Source organism: Carya illinoinensis, chromosome 4 (assembly GCF_018687715.1).
Source record: "Carya illinoinensis cultivar Pawnee chromosome 4, C.illinoinensisPawnee_v1, whole genome shotgun sequence".
In the NCBI taxonomy this organism is placed as follows: Eukaryota; Viridiplantae; Streptophyta; class Magnoliopsida; order Fagales; family Juglandaceae; genus Carya; species Carya illinoinensis.
This window is the reverse complement of record NC_056755.1, coordinates 665,306-691,480: the sequence shown is the minus strand read 5'-3', so window position 1 is coordinate 691,480 and position 26,175 is coordinate 665,306. Positions and strand designations below refer to the sequence as shown.

At 36.5% G+C, this 26,175-nt stretch overlaps 1 protein-coding gene and 1 pseudogene across 4 annotated transcripts; both read left to right on the top strand.

Moving 5' to 3' along the window:
• Positions 1–9,371: 9,371 nt before the first annotated feature.
• On the top strand, positions 9,372–12,851 carry LOC122307262 (eukaryotic peptide chain release factor subunit 1-3-like). Of its 4 annotated transcripts, none has more exons than XM_043120027.1 (3): positions 9,372–9,527; positions 10,910–12,358; positions 12,480–12,851. In XM_043120027.1, exon 2 carries the CDS (start codon positions 10,927–10,929, stop codon positions 12,235–12,237), a length of 1,311 nt encoding a protein of 436 aa, XP_042975961.1. In that variant the 5' UTR covers positions 9,372–9,527; positions 10,910–10,926; the 3' UTR covers positions 12,238–12,358; positions 12,480–12,851. The 4 variants fall into 4 exon arrangements, with proteins under 4 accessions (XP_042975961.1, XP_042975957.1, XP_042975959.1 ...); XM_043120023.1 differs by having other exon boundaries at positions 10,910–12,368; XM_043120025.1 differs by having other exon boundaries at positions 9,399–9,531; positions 10,910–12,368.
• Positions 12,852–23,373: 10,522 nt separating this feature from the next.
• On the top strand, positions 23,374–24,321 carry LOC122307431 (annotated as a pseudogene).
• Positions 24,322–26,175: the final 1,854 nt, after the last annotated feature.

Sequence of the window (26,175 nt, the reverse complement as noted above, 5' to 3'; positions counted from 1 at the left end):
CGGGATGAAAGTTTAGATTAATATAGTTTCCCATGGCGGAAATGCTTCTTCTACATGCCGATATGGAGCGTGTCGTACAATCTGTTCGATGCCAACAGCAATTCTTTTAATTTCTGGGCTCAGTTGACGGTATTCTATATCCACGCTCTGTGCATAAAGCTGTGGGGGTGATTGTTCTGACTACCTAGTAAATTAATGTGATTGTATATTTTAAGCTCTAATAACGATCCCGAGAAACTGAGATAATAAAAGTATTGAGATGTTTGATTGTTCCGAAAGCAAGGATCTGGAGAAAAAAATTGCTATCAAACTTTCTTGGGATTTTCCTAATTGATTGGGCGGCGGAAATATTGTATAGATTTTTATAGCCATTTATAATTAATTTAGGGTTAATGGTTTCTCCTCCTGATAATATACAGTTGGCCAGCCTGAGATGCAGTCGCCATAGCTTGGGCATGCATGCACGTGTAGGGATGACCTTGAGGCTAATTCGCTTGATCAAACTGCACGCTAGCTAGCTTTGATCGATCATCTGCATGCAATGATTGACTAAATAAATTTTCAGCATTTTTTGTTCGATCCAGTTCACGCTCTGAACTCTACAACTATTATTGAGGATCATGCACGCAGTGTGTTGCAGAAATTTAATAAAAGAAGTTCACTTCCTTGAACGATGTTCTAATTTTAACCACATATATAAATAAATATATCTTATATTAATAAGTGCCAATAACTTAACTACAGTGTTTTCGTCTAATATTTTCATTTCCAACTTTACCCTTACTTTTATTTCAAAATTTCGATCGGTTTGCTTATATTTTTCTTTTGCCGACAAATGTTTTGATCTTTTTATTTCCACCTCCGTGTTCCAATGTCTTCGTAACATCTATGAACTTATCGCTTCTTCTTTGTTCTTGTTGCCTATCCGACATTCACACCCATTTCTCACAAACCTCTCTCTCTCTCTCTCTCTCTCTCTCTCTCTCTCTCTCTCTCTCTCTCTCTTCACTTATTCCTCTTCACCGCCACACCCTCGCCTCTAGCAAAGCAAAACAGAGACACCACCGCCTCCGTCAGTGAAGCACGGTCTCTCGCGTCGGATCTCTGACCCGTGGTTTGATCATTCATCTTCCTTTCCAACCTCAACCCCGCATGCCTCCGGTCTTAGCCCGACGAAGACGAAGATGGAGACAAAGGCAGAGAAATACCATCCTCCATTTGAATGAGAAATAGAGGTCAGTGAAGAAGAATACCGATGGATCTTCCCAAAGCTAAGTTTTTTTTCAAATTTTTTTTTCAAACAACGAATGTTTGAATGATTACTTTACTGAACCATCAAAATCGGAAGATTTTGTTCAATGTTTTTGGATTTTTTTTTTGGTGTGATGGACATCCGTATGATTTCGATTCCTTCTGTTGGGGTTATTTTCTATGAGAAAATGATCTATCGGATCATACGCATATAAGCATATGTGGCTTTTATTCTATTGAGTTTTTATTCAGTATGGTTTTTATTCACTGTTTGGTAATTTGTTTTCCTGTTGCGTATATGCATATGATGTATATGATTGAGCCGTTTGCTTTGTGTTCGCTGTGTGGTGGTTGGCCTTGCATGGAAGCTCTGGTTCGGTAGCAGAGGAGCCCGTGTCATGCCATGTTTAATCTAGGGCTCCAAACATTGGGTTTGAGTTTCATTTTCTGAAAGTTTTTATTTTTGTTTGTTGAACTTCAATTTCGAATTCAATCCTCTTTGTGTTTGGTTGTTTTTTACTCATGCATATGTGTATCACGAATTTTTTACTCATGCATATGCGTATCATGAACTTCATTTTGAACTGAGAGGACAAGAAGCAGAAATCATACCTACAAAATGCCCCAATTATCTCTCTCTCTGCACTTTTTTAATTTATGTATTATTTTCTTTATGGATTTAATGATATGTTCTGTGATTTTTGTTTGCAGGGGAAGGAGAATATTACTCCGATTGGCTCACAGATCACAGTAATTTCAACTTCGTGCCTTGTTTTTTATGTATTTGTTTATCATAACCAGTGTTTCATTTGTTTGCTTAGGAAAGGCTAATGAGTTTTTTTATTACTCTACTTGATTGAAGTGTTTGGTAGAGTTAAAAATTTCCTAAAATGTTTAATTTTAAATTAATCTCACTGCCTTGTATCAGGATCGCATGCAACAAGCTGGGGATGTTTGTTTCTCCCAAGTCTTCCTTGAGAATGGTAGGTTTTTAGTTTGAGGATTGGGTTTAACAGTTTGTTGTGATTGTATCCGAACAGCTTGTGGTTTAACCTTTTATCCGTGGTGGGAAGTAATATAGTTTGGGTGAGAGTTATTATGTGCTCTTGTTTTTACTATGGTGGGAAGATTAGCCGCTAAACGATAAAAAAAAATCCATTCGTGTCACTAATTTGGTTGCTTATGGAAAATCATTGTTGCTAATTTGGTTTCTTATGGAATTGTGTTATTTTTCTTCGTCTCAAAGTTTGCTAATTTGGGTCTATTAATTATGCCTCAAGGTTTTTAGTTTCTTACATTTGCTAGAATTATTGAGTGTGAAGTTTGGTGATAGTGGATATTAGCTCAACAAGATGATTCGTATGTTTTTTTAACCCATATGTTACTCTGTTTCTTAAAAGCAATGAGACACAGAATTACTTCACATATCTTGCTTTTTTATTTTGGGTTAAATTCATGCTTAATTTAAATCCTATTAATGATAGAATTCATGAAGTCCATTTCTTTAGTGTCTTGGAAATGAGGAATCATAATTCTTGGAGATTTCAAATCATTTGACTTTCTTTTTTCATCTTGGACCTTTCATCCTTTTTTTTTTTTTTTGCAATACATGATGGGATATTTGAATGAAAATAGACAGAAGTGTATCATTTTTCGCATTTGAAATAGTGGGTTTGGACTTTTGGACGCACGATCACATCACATGGCCTCTTTTTGTCGTTATTGAATTCAACAAAGTAAAGGCAAAAATCTAGATTTATTGAATTCAACAAAGTAAAGGCAAAAGTCTAGATTTTTTTTGTTTGTATTTATTTTAGACATGAGTGCAAGAGTTGGTGATGACTTTCAAAGAAAAATACAAATGTTTTAGCAAATGGGAGATCACATATATGTTAATTATTTTCGGATGTTACCATATATAGATTAAAATATTTTTTTTCTTATAGTATCAGATGAGAGAATTAAAAAAATAAAAAATAAAATTACATGTGCTCCCGCATATATATATAATTTTAAATATAAATCCATCATTCAATATACTACATATCATCTATTTTTTTACTTTTTTAATTTTTTATTAAATTTTTAGTATATGAATAATAAATAAAAAAATTAAATTAATTTTAAAAAATAAATCTAAAAAAATTTAAAAAAGCATTTAAAAAATAAAATATAAAATATGTGGTGTACGAGACTCATTGTATGATCACTGATATAAAAAAATGTTGAAATCAAATCTTGAAGGGATCAAGAGTGGATGCAGACGTTGAGACAGAGGAGGGATACAAAAATAGTTGGGGGGCCTACATCTTGAAACGTGATAAAGTACTTTGAAATTAAGCCAACAATGATTCAGACAAATATCAATCATCAAAATAGACAAAATAAGGAAGGCAAGGGATAAGGTTTTAAATACGATCACTTTCAAATGTTCAATATGAGCAAGACTACTTGATTCTTTTCTGAGATGGTAAGTGGTAGTCTTTTAGGATATAGACAATTTCAAATTTCCATCACTTGAAAATTTTTCACATTTTATATGATTTGCTTTGCTTTTAAGAATCATATCGCACTTTAAAAAAATACCAAACACAAGAAAAAATGCATGCGCGCCAATAATAGACCATGCACGAGCCAGCCTACCATAGCGTTGATGCGAGACATTTTAAATTTGTTTGACAGCTAGCTATAGCTGATATGAATGAAGTAATACTGTTTGTCATGTAGTAATAGTAGTGGAATCAAGGTTAACAACAACCAAGACATCAACTCATTATAGTGATTAGGCAATTTTTTTAAATTTTTTTATTTTTAATCATGTCTACTTTTTCCTTAATTGGTCGTTGTTGTTTTTGATTGATTGAATTAAATAAATTATATATACGTGCATGACATGACAAATGTCACATGATCAGAAATAGTTAAAAATACAATTATTTTCTAGCATGTAGTCAACATGATTAAATCCTTCTAAATTGATATTATTCATCATGTATCCTATAGCCAAAAGATTTTGGGGAAGTATACTTGTTATTGGCATCTCTCAGATACAGAGCGAGAGAGAGATCTAGAGAAAGAGATTAATTCTTAGTGGAGAAGTGAATGGTTAAATTATTGAGCACAAGCACCTTTTTTCTACATCTCACCAACTCTTTCTTTAGAGTCATTTTCAAGACTTACTTTTTGTAAGATGAAAAATCAAACAAAGTCGCGCGTCTTATTTAACTGGAACGAGCCTTTAAAGTTTTTAAGTTGCCACACAAAAAGGTGTTGGTTCATTTTATTTATGAATGCAATTAATCAATTCACCCATATAATTGAATCCACCACTCTAGCAACTCTTACTCACTAACCCATTCAAAATCACTATCAATCAATCATTCAATTACAGTATTACATGAATAATACTTAATAATTAATTGAGTTGATCATGATCAATTTATTTCAATCTCTAACCAACACGTTTTCTAATCGAATGGGGTCCACTCAATTATTCGAACCCATCTTATAAAAAGTATCAGTTATTATTCACGTGTCGGGAAAGAATCCAAAATTGATTGACGTGTTGAATTGAAGATTGTAAAAAATTAATAGAAACCGTTCAGTTAATTTTCTGTCGACTTCTCTCTCATTTTCTTTCTTTAACTTAGAAGTTTAAGCACAATTTTTATTTTTTATTTTTTTATTTTTTGCAATCTTTAATCAATCATAATTAATGTTTTTATATTTTTTTTGTTAAGACTAAATACCAATACTGTAATTCAATGATTGATTAATAATGAACGGGTAGTGTAATGTATTAAATATGATGTTATATCATGTTGATGGTGTTGCGAGTAGAGTAGTTAATCTAGAGATCTAACGGGTCGAAGACATACTTAGTCGAGCATCCAAACAAGTCGTAATTCACCAAAAAGCAAAATCGAAAACTGGTTTAAGGACACCTGGTTTTCATTTGGTGGGAGGAAATCCACTCTCAGCACAAATACATTGCATATGGGTTTCCCTTGTGTGTATTATCACGTACACAAACCTCCCACATTCCTCTCACGAAATAAAACTGTTTTCCATTGACCCACCCCGACTCCTATCATTTCGCTCCTCACCTTCTCTTTCCTCTCACTTATTTTCTCTACTTATCTCATAGAATTTGCATGTGGGTTTTCGTTTTTGTTGATAAAGCTCTGTACGAAGAGATTTTGGCCGTTGTCTTCTTTGGTTTTCTCTTTTTTGCTCTGTTTGGAGGGTTTTCTGATGGAAAACGGTGCGGATTCGACCTCCCGGGATTTTTTCAGCTGTACCCATGTCTAACATCTTCGGTTTCAGTGGTAAACTCTCGATTGCCTTAGAAAAACATAAATGATATACTTTAAGTGTTCTTCTAAATAACACACTTAGTAAAGAATTCATCAAAATTAAGCAGTTAACTTCTCTCTCTCTCTCTCTCAACAAGAGCGGTGGTCCTCTGTTTTAGACCAGACAACTCTGATCCATAAGATTTTTACAGGTCTTCTGTAGCTGTCAAGCGTCGCAGCTATGATACTACATCGCTCTTCTGTATCTGTCAGGCGCCGCAGTTATGATGCTACATCTTTTGTCTCTTGTAGAGAGATGCTTCACGAAAGATGTTATGAAGCAATAGAGTGATACTTTGTCATAATTTTCTCTATAAAAGAATTATTCAGCTAATCCTCTTTCGCATCTCATCTTTTTCACTTTTCTAAATTTAGTCTGCATTCTTACTCTGTAATCTCTTTCTGCTTTCTCACTTTGCAATGACTCAGTAATCTTCTCATTACCAATATATGAGATATTCTGCACCTCGTTCACCAGTTGTTTCTGCTTCTTCCGTAGGTGCTATAATGCAATCCAATAATGATCTGACTAATAAGTCAGATAATGAAATTATCTACGAGCTTGTGAGTCTCGGTATCCGATACTTATCAACCCTTGTCGCATGTTCTCAACGACTACAATCTAGGACTGGTGGGGTTGACAAACTCCACGAGAATATTTTTATCCTTCAGCGGCTTCTTATGGAGTCCAATATGAAGATGGAAGCACTAAAGCGAAAGAACAGAGATTTAAAATTTTTGCTTAACTCTTCTTTTTGAGTGGCTACTCCTTTAGATAGGAAAGGCATGCAGATTTTTGAAGAGCAAGAGCGTTTAAAGATTGAGGCAAAGAGCCTCAAATTTCTATAATTTTGCTTTGTAATAATAAAATAATGCTTCACAAATATTCATATTTGTGTTTCTATCTTATGTTAGATCTTCTATGTGTTCCATTTTATTTCTCCTTTAATAATGTACAATTTCTTACAAAACCGTAATATGAATATGAAATACTAATTGTATTTAAGAGATGATATTTTAGATCTAATAATTTCATTCATCTCCTCCATGAATGTTCTCTAAATCCCAATTGAAGCTTGTCATTTTACAAATTTTTTAGTTACAATTCACTTGTAAAATTTTTGCTTGTTATTTAGAAAAATTCCAGTAGATCAAGATATCAACAATCATGACAGTGTTGCTGCTCTCCTTTAAACATGTTGATTCACATGAATAACCTCAGTTGCTTCAGTATACTGAATGAGATGTACTTATTTCTTTTGTTCTTTATTTTAGGACATTTTGAACTTTTGCCATTTATTGTAGTAATAACATAATTGAAGATGAACTGATGACTACTATATAATATGCATGGAATTCTACCTGCAGTGTACTAAAATGAAGTAATTTGCTATGTTATATGTAATCAACACATTTCCTAATCAGTTTGTGCTATTATCTGCTTCTACAAATTATTGATATGCTTTAGTGTTCCCAGAAGAGCAAAAGCATATAGTGAAACAGCTTCTGAATTTCAGGTCAGTGATGGAGAATCCCTCATTTTCCGTTAGAAGCCTCATTTCCCATTAACTTCTAACCGACACTTACTTATCAAATGACACTTAAACAGAAAAACAAATCCATAACTCATTTTGTTGTTTATATCTGTGTAGTGTAATATTTTGTTGTTTATATGTTTATTATGAAGATGAAGAAAATTGTTAAAATATAGATGAAATTCTGTCTATTTATAGCTAAATTGAAAAATTTTTAAATTATTACACTTAAGAAAAATATCGACTGGGCATACGTGCATCGCACGTGCTGCTTTACTAGTATATATATATATATTTAAATTACTCATAAAACGACGGTTACAAACTCTTCACACGTTGCATTGGAAAATGTCGGTTAAAAGCTGCTTTTCGCATATAATGTTCTGCTCTTATTCACCTTGTTTTCATGATCAAGTTCCATTTCGTTTTCCCTTATATAATATAATATAATATAATCATTTTCACAACTTTATTTTAAAATAAATATATTTATATAAATTTAAAATCTAACCCATATTAATGTTGGGTTTGTGCACGTACAATCTACAGCTTGGTTTATTGTTGTGGTAGGTTGACTTGATGATTTGACTTAATAATGATTTGTTACCATTTTTTAGTAAATTTTTAATGAGGCTTGAGAAAAAATTTTGGTATTTTTTTTTTACTCAAGGAGCGTCAAAACATAAAGTACTTCACTCGACTTTTAGCACAGGCGACGATCAGACAGAAAATTTGCTCGAGTCTCACTTGACAGTAGACTCAAGTGAAGCTCATGCAAAGAGTTCGCTAGACAGTGGGCTCAAGTGAAGGTTAGACAAAGAGTTCACTTGATACGCATTGGACATTTTGTTCAAACGAATGTTACAAAAAATTGAAAATTAAAGTTTTCACTGTGTAACCCTAGAAATATGCTTATTTTGTACAGTACAACTGTTTTGAACAATGAAAATCGTCCCAAAAAGTGTACATTATGATTCATCAATATAATAAAATTCTCTACAACTCTGTAGATATAAGTATATTGTCGAACTACGTAAATTTATGTCATGTAAATGATTGTTTAATTATTTCTTATTTACTTTTATTTTTATTGTCAGGTTTTTCAACACAGATCATGGAATGTTGGCATTAATTATAAAGTAATTTATAATTGTGGAACTATTATTATTATTATTTTCTATTTCTAACTCGTACTTTCTTCAATGCATGGCAATTATATATATGCATCTCCTTCAAATTTAAACTTGGATATTGTATGAGCATATATAATTTGCAACAAGGAGAGTTCGTTTTAGTTACAAAAAAATTAATTACATCATGCTTATCTAAAATAATTATCAAATACTAATTACATCATGATCGTTAATTATCATTATTCTTATCAACAAGAGCTAGCCGTGTGCTTGGCCGCTATAGCTTTGAATTTGTAATTAATTTCCTTGACCTTAATTATCAGATTTATCATTTTTCATCGTTGAAGGATGTTCGTTAGTCGTTATCTTATATGGTTATAAAAAAATTAGGCAACTTTGCTTATGCTAGTTGGATTATTCGTACAAATTCAAATTTTGGAATTTATTATGATTATTATTATCATTAATAATAGGATTAAATTGCACTATTTCGGAATTTCCATATTAGATTTTGGTATTATCTGTACCATTCGGCATTCGGACCCATCCTGGAAATCTTCTTTTTTTTTTTTCCCTGAAAAACCAATCCTGGAAACTGCAACGTCCAAATCTTCATATAGAGAGCAACCTCCAAATCTCGACATGGAGGAGACGTCGTTTAGAAAAGGCAGCTGCAAAAGCCTGTAATCCATTTTTCCGTGGGCGGGTAGGCGGCCCAAGCCCCAATCCTCAGCCCACAGTTCAACTCGTACAAGACTCACTAACCGAGCCCAAAAGAGAATAGAATAGTTTCCCATTTTTTTTATTAAAAAGAAAAAAAATTGAGTTAATAATTATCAACAAATTAAAATATTAATACTTTTCATCGTAATGAGACTCACTTTTATGTGAAGTGTCTACATGTCGTGTAGTTGTTTTAAAATAATAAAAAATTTATTATTAAAACGTTAATTTTTTTTTATATAATCTCATATTTATTTATTTTTTAAAAATAATTAAGCGATATTTTCACCAACTATCCATTTTCATATAAATATCTTACGAAGAGAGAAAACAAATTATTAAATAAAAAAAAAAAAGGTATTTAATGGGCTGTGAAGATGAAACAGAATATATGATATACCCCTGAGGAAGTCTTTTAACGCGGAAGGTCCACAACCACAACCTCTAGTTTTTGACCCCTAGTCCCAGCCAGGAGGCGCGCACACATCCAGAGTCCAGAACACGCCAACCCTTACCGTCTGCTCCCTCCTGTAGGTCTTTTTCCTCGATTCATATTTCTCTTTTCAATTTCAATCTCTTGATTTGTTTATACCTTTGCTTGTTAGGCGGATTCTGTGATCTGAATATCTTCGTTTCCAATATTTTATCTGGTATTTGTTTGCAGATTTCTTTGATTTTGTCCTTGTTTATGCTGTCTTTGTTTTCTATTTTTATTTTGTTTGATATCTGTTTGCAGATTCCTGTGATTTTTTGCTTCTTTATGTTGTCCATGTGTTCTTTCTTCTTCATCTCTTGATTCGATTTATATATATTACCTTATGCTGTTTTGCTGTTGGATTGATCTGATCAGAGTTAAGTAATTAACTGATTCGACTGTCTCGGAGTCTTTTTTTTTTTTCCTCTGTAACCTAGAATTCCGACTTGCGGCTTAGCCCATATTATTCATGTAGAAAAGAATAAATTAACCTCCAATAATATTAAGTATATTGATGGTGACAAACAAAGCCTATGGACGATTTTTGTACACCTTTTTTTATTAATATTAGAAAGTTTTTTTTTTTACACCTTTATTCGAAAGATGAGCTTTAAATTTCCTTGAAATTTAAGCAACAGATAGAACATGTGTTTATTCTCTCCGTCAGAAAAGTGGTTATATCAAAATAATAGAGTAGGGCTATGCCTATTCGTATTGATATTAATATTAATATAATCGTTTACTTACAAAAAAAATATAGAGTATAATCTTCATCAATAACTTCATCTTTCATTGTTTGTATTGCAAATCGACTAATCAGAAGTATTTTTTTTAAGAAACTTAGGTTATACTTTTGCTAGACTGGATGTACGGATTGTGTTGATGGCTATGGATGTCGATTATATGTCACATTGCTTCTTTCTAATAATCGAGAATATTCGGTGGATATCTGATATCATTGAAACTGAATTGGTGACTGTTTGGTCTACGAATTTCTAATATGGTTTAGATATCTGATATCATTGAAACTGAATTGGTGACTGTGTTCTTTACATATCCATCCATATGCAGTATTAATTTGTAATGAGCGATAATACCTGATTCAGCCACTAGCTTAACTGAAGATGTAGCAGGTTTTATATTAAACATGTTACTGTTGGAGTGTTTAAACTTCACATGGCATAGGAAATTCATAATAGTTTCACCTGATTGTCTATTCTTATTGCTTAGAATATACTGGAGTTTACTGTATAATCTCTAATTGAGTTTTGTGATGCTGCTTTCCTCCCAACTTATGCCTGTGCAGATGTTCTTTTTCTTGCGCTGCACTATCTTTAGTTTTGTTAGTCATTGTCCTAGTGTAAAGTGCTATTGCATATTCTCTTCAGCTTTATCTTCTGAACTCTGCTGGTTTTTTTTTTCCCTCTCTTTTTGCAGGTTGTAATAAATCTACAATGGCAGATGCTCACGAGACTGATAGAAACATTGAGATATGGAAGATCAAGAAATTGATAAAAGCACTGGAAGCTGCTAGAGGCAATGGAACCAGCATGATTTCTCTTATCATGCCTCCACGTGATCAAGTATCTCGCGTTACCAAGATGCTGGGTGATGAATATGGAACTGCTTCAAACATTAAAAGCAGGGTGAATCGTCAGTCTGTGCTTGGTGCAATTACTTCTGCTCAGCAAAGGCTTAAGCTTTACAACAAGGTTCCTCCCAATGGGCTTGTGCTTTATACAGGAACAATTGTAACTGAAGATGGAAAGGAGAAGAAGGTCACAATTGATTTTGAGCCATTTAGGCCCATTAATGCTTCTCTTTATCTCTGTGACAACAAATTTCACACAGAAGCGCTGAATGAACTTCTAGAATCTGATGACAAGTTTGGTTTTATTGTCATGGATGGTAATGGGACCCTTTTTGGTACTTTAAGTGGTAATACCAGAGAAGTACTTCATAAATTTAGCGTTGACCTCCCAAAGAAGCATGGAAGAGGAGGGCAATCAGCTCTGCGATTTGCTCGTCTTCGAATGGAGAAGCGCCACAACTACGTTAGGAAGACAGCAGAGCTTGCTACTCAGTTTTTTATCAATCCTGCCACCAGCCAGCCCAATGTTGCAGGATTGATACTGGCTGGGTCAGCTGACTTCAAAACTGAGCTCAGTCAGTCAGACATGTTTGATCCCCGCCTTCAAGCCAAAATATTAAACGTGGTAGATGTTTCTTACGGAGGGGAGAATGGTTTCAATCAAGCTATTGAGCTGTCATCCGAGATCCTGTCTAATGTGAAGTTTATTCAGGAGAAGCGTTTAATAGGAAAATACTTCGAGGAGATTAGCCAGGACACTGGGAAGTACGTTTTTGGTGTAGATGACACACTGAAAGCTTTGGAGATGGGTGCCGTTGAGTTGCTTATTGTATGGGAAAATCTGGATATAAATAGGTACATGCTGAAGAATAGCACAACTGGGGAGATTATCATAAAACACTTGAACAAGGAACAGGAGGCAGATCAGAGCAACTTTCGAGATTCTGTCAGCTCTGCTGAATTGGAGGTTCAGGAGAAGTTATCTTTGCTCGAGTGGTTTGCTAACGAATACAGGAAGTTTGGTTGCACACTTGAGTTTGTGACGAACAAATCTCAAGAGGGATCTCAGTTCTGCAGAGGTTTTGGTGGTATTGGTGGAATCCTGCGTTACCAGCTTGACATAAGATCATTTGATGAGCTCTCTGATGAAGAAGTTTATGATGACTCTGAATAGCAATCAATCAACTGTTTCTCAATCCTGGTGCAGGAGAATGGGGGTAAAAAGGCCTGCACCAGTGTGCGCGATATTGCGCTTGGTTCTACTGCTCCTGAGTTATTTCAAGAAACTTTGCAAGGTCAATCAAGGTTTCATTTTCGTTCCTTGAGTTCTTCTCTCTGAATCTAACATCCTTTTGTGCGATTCTTTTATTTTTCCACTTCTGTAGCTCACCTAATGTCAAATTTTGTTTCCTGAAGGGGATTGGAATGCTTTGAGCCTGACAAGCTTAGCATGGTGATTTCGTTCGGATACAGGAATGGAGCAGCTGGGTGGATCATCCGGATGATAAATAATATGCTGTACTAGTTATGCTGTTGCTTTGAAAGGGTCGTGTAAAGTTGCTTCTATCAACTTTGGGAATATCAAGATGATCAAGGCCCTGCAGTTACTTGCATAAACTTTCTACAACTCTAGTTATGGTTTTTGTTTTGCTAAAACTGCATGCTATCTATTTTGGTCATGGGATGGATGTTTTATTTCCCAGTTTGTTTATTCATTTGGGATATATTCTGTCGAATATATATTTACCATCTATCAGCATTTATATATAATATACATATGGTTATGTACTTTGCTTGATGCATCCTAGCTTTAAATATTACAATGAAGTAATATAACTTGATAGTTTAGAGAAAACCTCGAATCCTCTTATGGATGGGCCAGTTTGTTTCAACTTCTTCCAAGAGTTGGGAAATAGGTGTGGGGTTTGGAAAGTGATTTTGGTACCCAAGGTTAATTTGTCGGTTTGTTTATTATGATTCGGCGCTGTTGGCTGCTGTTATTGCCTAACCCACCAGCTACTTACAATGAATGCCTAATTTATAATTATGGTCCAATACAAACATTGACAGGGTTGTTGTTCATTTGAAGGGTTAACCATTTGATAATGTAACTCTTCCTTAGATTCCCATTGTATCCTTCAGTTTCCAATATTGACTTATTTGGACGCACGCTACGCCATAGTCGATCTGTACCCCATAGTTAACCTACTGGGCCTAGTTAATTATTTCGGGTGACATTTATTTTCAGCGAGCAAGAGTGGTTACGATCGGAGGGCTGGGTTGGGCTGTGCTTTACATTTCTCTGTCTTTCGAAGGGCTGGCAAATCCATTTCTCATATCCTCTTCTTTATGGGGCTTTCCTTTAACCGTCTCTGAGAAGCAATATGCTTAATTTGAGTTTTGAAGCAGGTGGTCGCGACTCTATTATCAAGATTCTTGTCAGGATTCCCAGGCCCGAATCGGACAAAAAGGATCCACCTTAGATAGCCATTGTACAAATTTGAATGGCAAAATAATTGTCTAACAACAACAACAACAATAATAATAATAATCATAATTATAAGAGAAATGGAGGAACAAGAACTGTAGTTAGTGTGGGGAAGGGAGGCATCAGTACAGTATAGTAGGGACAAAACAATGATGCAAAGACTCCTATCTCTTAACTACTCTTTCTTTGTAGAGAATCAGAGATTACCAGCCTGCCCCCCCGTAAAAATTTGAATATACTCTCTTTCTTTCTCTCTCTCTCTCATCAAATCAAATCCCAAAAGCATTGCTCGGAGATTATGGACCGTTAATTTTACAACAATTCAAATTCTGTCTCTCTCTACCATTCCCTTTTACCTTTCTTCTTTGTTTCCCTTACAACTACTCATCATTAGTGTTCCCAACTTCCCCGTTGTCACTGCCATTCTTCTACAAACACACCCTCTCTCTTTCTTTGGAATGTTGGGCTGAATTACTACAAAACATCATGGGTAGTTGTTTCAGCAAGAAGAGAGGATCTCCTTCTTTTCTCCCTCTGTTGCTGTTGTTTCTTTAGTAGCATTGCAAACCTAAGCAAGTCTCGTTCCAACGGTGATACAGGATGTGGAAATAGTATTACCCACAAAGTGACAGTGGACAGTAATGAGCCAATGATGAAGCTGAAGAGGGACAAGACAGCGCCAGCAACATAAGAAGATCAAAAGGTGGAAGAGGATGAAGGCAATCTAGTGAAGGAGATAACCGTTGTCAAGCACCGGAAGAGCCATGAAGATAAAGGTAGAGGTAGAGATTCTCGAAGCCCACCTTCTCAACAACATGCTCCATTGGCACCACACGGGCTTGCCTCTACTACAGCTGCAGCTACTTGTACTACATCTTCAATTGAATCGGTAGCTGAATCGAGGTTGACAAGGTTACACACGCAGCATCAGTAGTTGCTGGTGTAAGGGCATCGAGCTGCATGAAAGAAGAGGTGGATGCCATTCTAATTCATTACGGAAGGCTTAGCCAAAGCCCATCCAGCAAGGCTGCTTCCTTTTCCGCTTCTTGTGACCGTAACAAAAAGTACTCAGGTTCCAAGCGGAGCTATAATTTGGACGAAGTTGTTGCAGCTGATGATGATCAAAAGAAGCCAATGTCATTGAGAGTAATGACTTGTGTGAGGAGGATGAAAGGAGTCAACACCGGCAACGTCATCGCCAATCATCTAAGCCTTCTTCATCTTCGCAAGGAAGGAGAAGAACACCTAGTAGAGAAAGAGAGAGACCAACAATAGCGCTCGAGCAGCAGGGAGAGACAAGTGAGTTGATCCCCCGGAGATCATCTGAGAACACCACTCTTGCTAGGACAACAGGGACTGCACCTGCTGGAGCCAACGCTATTATCAAAGTAAAGAACACTGATGATAAATAATTCTTTCCTTGAATGAAAATGAGCAATACAGTGATCTATATATAGACCTTGTAACAATTTACAGCAGAGAGTAACCGCACCTACAGCAGAGAGTAACAACCAATTGTTCCTACAGTACATTCTAGAAATGGAAAGAATAAAATTAGTGTTGTGTGGCACCGTGTGTTTGCTGTAAGGATGAGCTACAATTCGTGGCATGATTAGTAAGGCTAATACGCCCCCTCGAATCCAAGGGGGTGTCAACCACATTGAGAGTCGCTTTGAAGTGAAGGAATTTATCAGCAACCAAGGGCTTAGATAGGACATCTGCAATCTGGTCCTTTGAGCTGATGAATGATACACGAAGCAGTTTTGCAGCAACACGGTCTCGGACAAAATGGTAATCGATATCCATGTGTTTGGTTTTGGAGTGATAGACAGGATTAACTGTGAGGTATGTTGCTACAAGATTGTCACACCAAAGAATTAGAGATTGAGGGAGAGACAGACCAAGCTCTCGGATAAGTGTTTGTATCCATATAAGTTCAGTAGCTGAGGCAGCAATAGCCTTGTACTCAGCCTTTGTTGATGATCTAGCCACAGTCTTTTGTTTTTTTGAACTCCATAAGAGTAGATGCTTGTCGAGATATATGTAGTAACCTCCTATTGATCTACGATCGTCTGGACATCCTCCCCAATCGGCATTAGAGTATGCTTGAAGAGTGAATGTGGTCTGAGGTGCAAAAAGAAGGCAGTGATTGATAGTGGCTTTAAGGTATCGAAAGATTCGCTTCACAGCACTCCAATGAGTTGCTTTTAGGGCATGAAGAAATTGACAAACCTTGTTGACCGAGTAGCCTATGTCGGGTCTAGTTAAAGACAAATACTGTAAACCACCAACCAAGCTTCTGTACAAGGTGATATCATCAAAATCAGGAGCATCAAACTTTGATAATTTGAGAGAAGCAGTCATTAGAGATGTCATGGGCTTAGCATGGAGCATGTTGCTCCGATTGAGAAGATTTTTAATGTACTTGCGTTGGGTTAAGATAAAACCTTACTTACTGTGAACAACCTCAACACCAAGAAAGAATGACAAGTTGCCAAGGTCCTTTACTGGAAAAGCCTTTCCGAGATCACGTATAAGATTAGTTATGGCTGATATATGAGAGGCAGTGATAACTATATCATCAACATAGACCAACAGAAAAATTGTAGTGTGATCATGATAAAATATGAACAACGACGAGTCAGCTTTAGATGCAGTAAAACCATAATAAAGAAGCCACGAGCTAAGTTCAGCAAACCATGATCTTGGGGCCTGTTTGAGGCCATATAGAGTTTTATGAAGCTTGCATACATAGTTGGGATGAACTGGATCTATGAAGCCTTGGTGTTGTTGCATATAGACCTCATCAGTGAGTGTGCCATGCAAAAAGGCATTGTGAATGTCCAATTGGTGTAGGGGCCATCTTCTGGTAACAGCAATGGACAAGATTAGGCATATGGTGGTTGGCTTGACCACGAGACTGAAGGTCTCGTTGTAGTCAACCCCAGATTGTTGGTGAAAGCCTTTCGCCACTAGCCGTGCCTTTCTCCTCTCAAATGAACCATCAGCGTTGGTTTTGGTTTTGTAAACCCACCTGCAGCCAAGCATGTTAGAGATATTGACAGGGGGAACAAGACTCTATGTACGGTTTTTCATAAGAGCAGTGTACTCTTGAGCTATGGCTTTACGCCAATCTGAGAACTTAGAGGCTGTAGAGTAGCTTGAAGGATCATCAGGTACAGTAGCAGTGGTGATAAAAAAATCCCGAGAAGGATAGGGAATGGTACCATCAGTGGCAATCCATGGTCAGAGAGAGTTGGTGGAGGAGCGAGTTATAATGGGAGAACGTGGAGGAGCCAGAGTGGTGGTGGAAGGGCCATGATTCTGGGAAATAATGGGAGGATTGGAACTAGGTGGAGGGGAGATACTGGAGGTTGAAGATGAGTGTAGTCTCGGACTGGGAAAGGTAGCAGGATTGATGGGCTGAGATGGGCCACGGCCAAGTAAAGATGGTGAGATAGGTGCAGAGGAATTTGGGCCACGATTTGAGGAAATGGGAAGTGGGCCTAGAATGGGTGATTGAAAGAGGGGTAAGTAAATTTAAGGGGAGGATTCAAGAGTGTTGGCGATGGGCTGTGATATTTGTTTGTGAGGGAAGGATATTTCATGAAACCGGACATCACGTAAAATGTAGAGTCAGTTCGTTTGTAGATCAAGACACTTGTACCCTTTGTGGTTATTGCTATGTCCTAAGAATAAGCATGAGGTGGATCGAAAGTTGAGTTTATTTGGTAAGTATGGACGTAAGTTGGGCCAGCATTCACAACCAAACACCTTTAGAAACTTATAGTCAAGGTCTTTTTTATGGACCATGAAGTAAGGTGATTGGTTGTTAAGAGTAGGAGATGGTAGGAGATTAATAAGATATACTGCGGTTTTAAAAGCGTCGGCCCAAAATGTGAAAAGTAAAGATGCTTGGGCCAAAAATGCACGTCCAGTTTCCACAATATGATGATGTTTTCTTTCGACAAGCCCATTTTGTTGGTGGGTGTGTGGGCAAGAAAAGAGATGTTTAATTCCAAGTTTTTGGCACATGGAGGTGATGGGTTTAAATTCACCACCTCCATCGGTTTGCAATGTTATTAACTTGGTTTTAAACATGCGTTCAACAAGAGGTAAAAAATTGGAAAAGATATTAAGAGCGTCAAATTTAAGTTTGAGAGGAAAAATCCAAGTAAACTGTGTAAAATGGTCAACAAAGGAGATATAATATTTAAAGCCCATTTTAGAAACATAAGGGGCAGGACCCCATAAGTCTGAGCACACTAAATCTAGAGGCCCACTAGAAGAGGCCTGATTGGAATTAAAGGGAAGTTGGCAAGATTTTGCAAGAGGACATTCAGGGCATTGAAAGACATCATCGGTGGGAGAAGTTGGCAAATGCCTTGCACGCAGAATGCTGGAAACTTGAACTAGAGATGGATGACCCATCCTTCGATGCCACTGGGCAAGAGAAGTACGTTCACCAATATGAACAGAGGGAGTAGATGCTGGAGATGGGAATACATAGAGGCCGTTATGGGTTGGCCCTATGAGGAGGGTTCTCCGGCTCCGAGAGTCCTTGACAGAGAAGTGAGAAGAGTGAAATTCAAAGAAGCAGCAGTTATCAACACAAAATTTGAGGACAGAGACAAGATTCTTAGTGATTAGTGGAACATGTAATAAATTTCGAAGAAGAAATGAGCTAGAATCCATGGGTAGAGATGAGTCATTGTAAGCATTGATAGAAAGACCATTACCATCACCTACGCGAATGGTTTCATCACCATCGTACTGCGCTAAGGACAAGTTCAAGTTGCTCATGTCATTTGTAATGTGATGAGTAGCTCCTGAATCTGGGTACCACAATGTGTCAGGAGAGCTAGTCTGAGTTGGGAAGGTTGTCGTGTAGTTGGCAGAGAAATTTGAGGGAGCTTCATACTAAAAGGCATTGTTGAACCGATTTCTGCATTGAAGAGCAACGTGTCCAACCCTGTTGCATACTTGACAGGTAGGATGTGGTGATTGGTATTGTGGAGCAGTGTTGGTGAAGGAAGCACGTCCATGACCATTGTTGTGATAGCGTCCCCTGCCACGACCATTTCGACTACCATGGGAAGGTCCACGATGTAACAACCCGCTAGAAATTCAATGGTAAAATTTCTATTGGCTTTAGGAATCTCGTGAAGACCCCATAAGTTTTCACAAATTTATTAATCGTATAGGTTTAAGTCTAACTATATAGTTAGTGTTATTACTCAATATGGTATCAGAAGAGTGTTATTGATTATTGGATATAGTTAGAAAAGTTTTAATTAGACACATGGAAAGATATTAACCACCTCACTTTTCCAAGTCTACTATCTACCTTTGGAAAATATCTTGAGCTGATTTTATGGATATTATTGGATAAAAAAAAATACCTTGAACTAATTTTCGTAGATATTATTGGATAAAAATATCTTGAACTGATTTTGTGGATATTATTAAATAAAAATATCTTGAACTGATTTCTGTAGATATTATTGGATAGAAATATCTTGAACTGATTTTTATAGATATTATTGGGTAGGAGAGACCTATACTCAACTCTCACTCCAGCCTCATCCTCTTCCATATCTCGTCCATAAGTATCTCCAGCCACCCCCCACGAAATTATCTTCATCTACACTTTCTATTGAAAGAATACCAAATACTCTCTCTCAGACAATTTTTAGGTGTTCTTTTGCACACCCATTTCGAAGTTTTTGTAAGTGTTTTATCATAAAGTCTCCTTCATATAAGTTGTTTTTTTTTTAGTCTAATTTACGTGGATAGCTTATTTGTTCCATTTGAAAATTATTTGATCAGTCAAATATTATTTAAACTCTAGAAAGGTCATTCTGGGAGATAAACTGGAGAATATATTATATTTTGGAGTTTTTGACCAAGTTAATGGAAAAATCTTGATCCAAAATTTTTATGGAGTATTTTTAACATATGTATATGATTATTGGTTGAGGATTTGTTGCATGATTAAAAGTTGTGATGAAATATTTTCTTAAATCTAGAAACTTAGAAACTGGAAGAGGAAAAACAGTTTCTGTTTTGATAAAGTTTAATTCTTTGGTGGTCTAAACATATTCCAATGACTTTGATAATTTTATTGGAGGATCCTAAGTCTCTTATATACATGTTATAATATTATTTTGAAGATATTTGATATTAGTTTCAAATATATGAAATTTATGCAAAGAGATATTTGGATAGACCAAAGTGTGGATGTTATTGGCTCAATTTATGTTTTGGTTAATGTTTAACTATGTGATCTTGAATTAGAAGCTTATATATGTTTTAGGACATTTTTTTAAACCATGTGATGGTTTGGTTTGAAAATCACATCTTTATAAGTCATAGATCAAAAGGTTAATCAAAACAAGTTAGAAACAAAAATCAATAGAAATAGCATATGGGAATTTCAACCCTATAGAGTTTTAATAGTTATGATTAGTTTTAAATTTTTCTAAATTGATATTTGAGTTGAGGATAAAATTTACATGAGGCATGTAAATTTGGTGACTTTTGGAGTTAGTATGCAAAATTCTTAAGTTATAGGTAAAATGGTCATTTTCCTATATGTAGAGAGTAAAATAGAAATTTTACTCTTTAAATTAGTATTTTTCATATTTCAAATTATTAATGATTTAGTGCTAACTTTTAAAATCACTGATTACGGTTCCTCGTGATCGCGCTTGAGGTTTTATAAGAAACGTGGGGATCGAGGTAAGTTAGCTTTTAAATTACTAGCAGTTTACTATGTATGTGTGCTAAGTAAAGGAACTACAATGTATGTATGTATGTTATCATATATGTCATGCCATGCCAAGTTATCACATAATTGTCTGTTACATAAAATTTATTCTGTCATCAGTTTTTATCTGTTATATAATATATTCTGTCATGTATATGAAAACTGTTACATAATATATTCTGTCATGTATTGCTATACATTATAAGTACGTCATGTTAAGTATGTCATCCATTACATGTATGTCAAGTCATGTAATATTCACTGTTACAAGTATGTCATGTTAAATATATTGTCTATTATATGTCATGTTATGAAATGTTTCTATATCAAGTTGGTCATGTCTTTCAAGTTATGTTCAAGTCACGTTATATTACATCAGGACTTCAGTCTTTTCATATTCCAGTCATGTTTCATCTTGAGTTATATTCAATTTCGTGGGGTCCACAACAAATGTGGCACACGAAGTATGAGGTCACAGCAATTGTGATGCATACACTACGTGAGACACAGCAATTGTGACACGTAGAATACATGGGGCCACAATAACTGTAGAGTATGTATTTAACTGTATTGTGACATGTAGAATACATAGGGCTACAATAACTGTGGAGTATATATTTAACTGCATTGTGATGTGTAGAATACATGGGACCACAATAACTGTGGAGTATTTATTTTTTATGTTAAGTCAAGTTTCAGAACAAGTTCATGTTAAGTCAAGTTTCAGATCAAGTTCATGTCAAGTCAAGTTCAGTTCACGTTTCAATTTACGTTATATCAGTTATGCTATGTTGTACATCAAGTTATACTTTTATTACTCATGAATTTGATTATGCATTCATGTTTTTATTGTCATCTATGCATCATTAGCCTGTATGAAAGTTTTTTGTTAACTTACTGAGATTTGTAATCAAATCTCACTGTGGTAGTCCCAACTACCATTCCTCTCGAATGGTAGATATTGTTACAGGACCTGAACGAGAATCAGGAGCTGACCAACTAGACACAGTTGATTGAGCGACGGTATGATGTCAATGTCAATATAATAGTTAACGTAAATTACTACTTGTACGATGGAGTTGCATCTCCAGTACTTTTTGGATCATAACCATTCTGGACCAGTGTTGTGATCTTAGTTATTCAATGGGTCTTTATATAGGAAGTATGTTTTAAGCATTTGGGATATTTTAATTTGATGCATGGTATTGCTAAAGAAAAAAATTGTTCGCTGCGAATATTGCATAATGTTAGATATATGTTATGAACATTGTATCTTATATGTCATGAACAGGGGCAAGTAACCTTGTGTTGCATGTCTCGACGCTTCAAATGTCCGTCCAATCTCAAACGAAATTTGGGGGCGTCTCACACAACCCCTTTGATCACGTGGGGCACTAGAGCTGTAATTTGCAGAAATTTCTCGAGAAGAAATGAGAGTTTTAGCATTGTGAGATATGCAGGTCTCATGAATGAAGAGCATTTGATATAATTCATGAGAATTAATAGGGTCAGTTCTCGTAGTAATAGATGTTACAAATAGCTCATATGAAGGACCTAGCCCATTTAATAGGTAGGTAACAAGTTCTTTGTCAGATAAATGGCTTCCAGTAGCAGCTAAGCAATCAGCAAGTGAAAGCACCTTGCCAAAATATTCAGAGATTGTTTGCTCTCCACGTGAGAGGTTGGTGAGTTGAAAACGCACCTGAAACTCCTTAGCTTGAGAATGAGAGGAGAACATTGAAGCAAGTTTGTTCCAGAGATCATATGCTGAAGTGGAGGAAAGAACATGGCTAAGGATGGATTCAGACAGAGAGGAAAAAAGAATGCTGAGGACCATCTGGTCGGTGCGTTGCCATGAGAGATAGGCAGGGTTGGGTTTGGGCGGTGAGTCAGCTTCAATGAGAAATTTAATGGGTGAGGGAGAGGTGCCATCAACAAATGAGTATAAGTCCTGGCCCCATAGATAGGCAGAGGTTTGAACCTTCCATAGAAGATAGTTTTCAATAGTTAGCTTGGTAGAGAGAAGATTAGAGAAAGAGGGACAGGAAGGGTTGGGTGAAGAGGAAGACGCGGCCATGGATCTGTGTGGACTGTTTGTCAAATGGCTCTGGATACCATATCAAAGTAAAGAACACTGATGAAAATAAGTCTTTCCTTGAATGTAAATAAGCAATACAGTGATCTATATATAGACCTTTACAGTGAATAAGACAAGTAACAATTTACAACAGAGAGTAACCGCACCTACAGCAGAGGGTAACAACCAATTGTCCCTACAGTACAATCTAGATGGAAAGAATAAAATTAGTGTTGTGTGGCACCGTGTGTCTGCTGTAAGGATGAGCTATAATCTGTGGCATGATCAGTAAGGCTAATAGCTATTAGGAATGGTAATAGGCCGGGAAAGATAGTCTCAGTCCCTGCTACTGTTTCATCCTTGGTGATGGATAAAAGCAACAATGGTTGTGGAAGAGGAGAATCTGCAACAGCCAGTGATGCCAAGAGGAAAAATGCTGGAAATGAGGCAATGATGGTGGATTTAAGGTATGCTGCATCGCCACTCTCCAAGTCCCCAACATGAGCAAATGTGCATGCTAAGATTTCCAATGATAATCAGCTGCTGCAATCGTCTTTTAGCCGCAGCTCTTCAAAGAAAGGAGAGCAATCTCCTTATAGGAGAAACCCATTGAGTGAGATCGATCCAATCTCTGTCTCATATTCACAACCAATTAACAGCAGCAGCAAGGTACAGAATAAGAACAAAAAAGAAACTGAAGAACAAGGGGTTGGTGTCAAGGATTCCACTAATATTCTAAATCCAGTGGGCACTTGCTCCATGTAATGTATCCGTTTATGCATTTCTTGCGCTAAAATATTTGCATATCCATATTACATCATCTTGAGAAGGGCCATTCTTTTTTTCTTTTTTCTTTCTTATTGAGCCTAAGTACATCATCTTGTATTCTCGAATTCAAAAACCAAATGCTGAGATTAAAAATAATGCTATCAACGACAAAACCATTGTTCATGGAGCTAACTACCAAACCAATAGCATGGTTACTCTGGACAACCAAGTTGTGATTGTAAATTGCATACCAAAGAAAAAGCGACAATCAACTGTGGAAGAGGGTGAAGAACCCCAACTATCAATGACTAGACATGTCACCACTAAAACCGTGGTGGTCTCAAGCGTTGAAATCCGGAACCTACAGACACCATCAACAAGAACCAAGTCCTCTAGGAGATCGCGAGATCTAGACCTGAACCAGGAGACTTTGATGAATCCAAATCCATCTTATGCTACGCTGTTGCTTGAAGACATCCAGCATTTCCACCAAAAGAACACCAATACAACTTCTGTTTACCTTCCACCTTGCGTCACCAAGGTGTGCTCTATCCTGGAAACTGTTGTTGACCTTAACTCCACTAAAAGTTCTAATTTGTCCTGTGCTTTCTCTGAGGACAGCAGAAGCCCCTCAACACATCAATCTAACAGGACTGCCTACAATTTTTCCCTGGCTGCTAGTCTTGTTAGGAACACGGTAGCAGACACCAAAGAACGTTTTATAGAATCTGAGATAGTCGTTGCTGACGATGTGATGAAGCCGAGCTTTCATAAGTATGTAACGGTGAGGAGGGGCTTTGGGGAAGATATGGAGGACCAAGAGTCCTCAGGTAGCAATAGTTTTGTTAGCGGTGGTCAACAGCATTGGGGTTTTTCTTCTTCTTCATGGAAACTCGAGTTGGCTGATTCTTCAACCAGTTGCTAGACTTCAAGATTAAACATCAGAGAGGAAGATCAAAAGATGCCACTGGGCTTTGAGGGGAGTGTTTTATCTGAATCAGGCGGCAACATGGATGAAGCAAGAAAGGGATTTAGCGGTGAAAAGAGAGATTGTGATCGCCAACAGAGTCGAGGGATTGGGCGTGGCAAGCTTGGTGGCGTCACTAGTAGAGGTCTGCACTCGATTCCTGTTGTTGCAGCTGCTGCATCCACGTAAATGTTATGGATGACTTATCCATTTGATTGTATACAAAAGGAATTCGCTAGTTTGTGTTTGTAGGTTGCATACTTGCAACCATTTCTCGAGTTTTGTTAATTAAATCAATATCACTGAATCAAAGATCTATTCTTTGTCTTTCAGTTTACTTTTTAACTCTTTTTGTGTGATTCTTCCATTCCCCAACAGATTTATCCTTTTGTTGTTTTGTGCAAATTCATGCTCAAATCCAAAGATTATCGGGTGGGTGTCAAGTTCTTTTCAGTATGTGTTATTCAACAAAATAAAATCTTCGATTTCCTCCAGTTGGTCCTCTTAAATAGTTCAAATCTTTTATCTATTTGTGTGCCAATACTTGTCGCCAAAAAAGGAATAAAAGTGATAACCTTATAGAACAAGGGAATAGTAATAAATGTAATGAAGAAAGGAATACTAGTAATACTCGTCATATACATATATATGACGAGTAAATGAATCGATGGCCTCGAAAGAGGTGGCATCGATGATGGAAGCGAAGAGAGAGATGGAGAGCCAAGCCATGGCATCTCATCGCAGAAAGAATGGGGTTTTGGGTTTTTTTTGGGAGGGGGGGTTGGCGGTGGTAGTATATACGTTACAGATATTTGCAAGATCATATATGATCTGGTCTGGTCATTAGAAAAGGTCAAGAAAGATACGTAAAACAGTGAAAAATGTTAAATATATGGGCCAGGCCATATCTTCTTAATCCTGTCCCAGGGTTAAATGTTAAAACAAGGAATTTGAAGAGCTTTAACTCTGTCCCAGGGCTCAATCAACAAGAAGGCCTTTGGAAGATTCAAGGTAAGAGCCGAAGAGAAGAACAACATATGAGAGCATTAGCATTGGATTATCCAAATGCCAATGAAATGCAAAATTTAACTCAATTACACATAAAATCATCTACATCGGATTATCCAACTGCAAAATAAATGACTTTGAGTTACAGTAAATCAAACTTGACGGTCATATATGCAAGACTACTGTACAAAAACCAAAACTTATTTTTATTCAATAAAGTACAGCACCGGTTACTTTTTTCCTCGAAAGTCAGTTTCCCAAGGACACAACCGAGCTCCCTCCTTCTCTCCTCTTCCCCATTTTCGTTCCCACTCTCCATTTCCTCTTCACCATTTTCGTTCAACCCAGCGTCCGAAAACTCCAAGAGGGATTCCACAACATCATCGTCCAGGTGTGTACATTTCATTTCTCTCTCTGATTTTCTATGCTTCATTTTCGTTTTGGGCATTTGAGATTAAAAATGGTTTATTTCGCACGGTGGCTTGATGTTTCATTATCTAGGTTTTGTTTCTTTTCATCAGATTTATGATAAAGGTTACTCCTTCTCTTGGTAGTTCTCCATTTTGTGGGGGCGATTCCCTTGGTTTGTTCTATATGCAAGACTACTTTATATTCCCTTTTTTGCTTTCTACTTTTCTGTTTGCTTTTTTGATTACAAGCTTTTTGGTCTTAACTTTTGTGGTTATTTTAGTTGAAAACGTTGTTTCAAGTGCTATTTCACCTTCTCTGTGTGATTGACCAATTGTATTTCACCTTCCTTGGATGCTGCTTCTCTTCGACAATAGAAAACCTGGCGAATAGCATTTGCTTTCTCTAAAATTGCAGTGACTTTGACATTTGTAGCAGGTCCTAGTGTATGAGTTGGCTTTGGTGTCATTGTGTGTCTCAAGTTAAACGACTGAGATAGTATAGAAATAGCACAAGTTAGGCAAAGCAAACTCTCTCGATTGTCCATATCTCTTTAAGCTAATAGTTACTGTTAGGATGCGGCAAATTTCTGTGTTATTGTTTATTTGTAAAAACCACATCCATAGG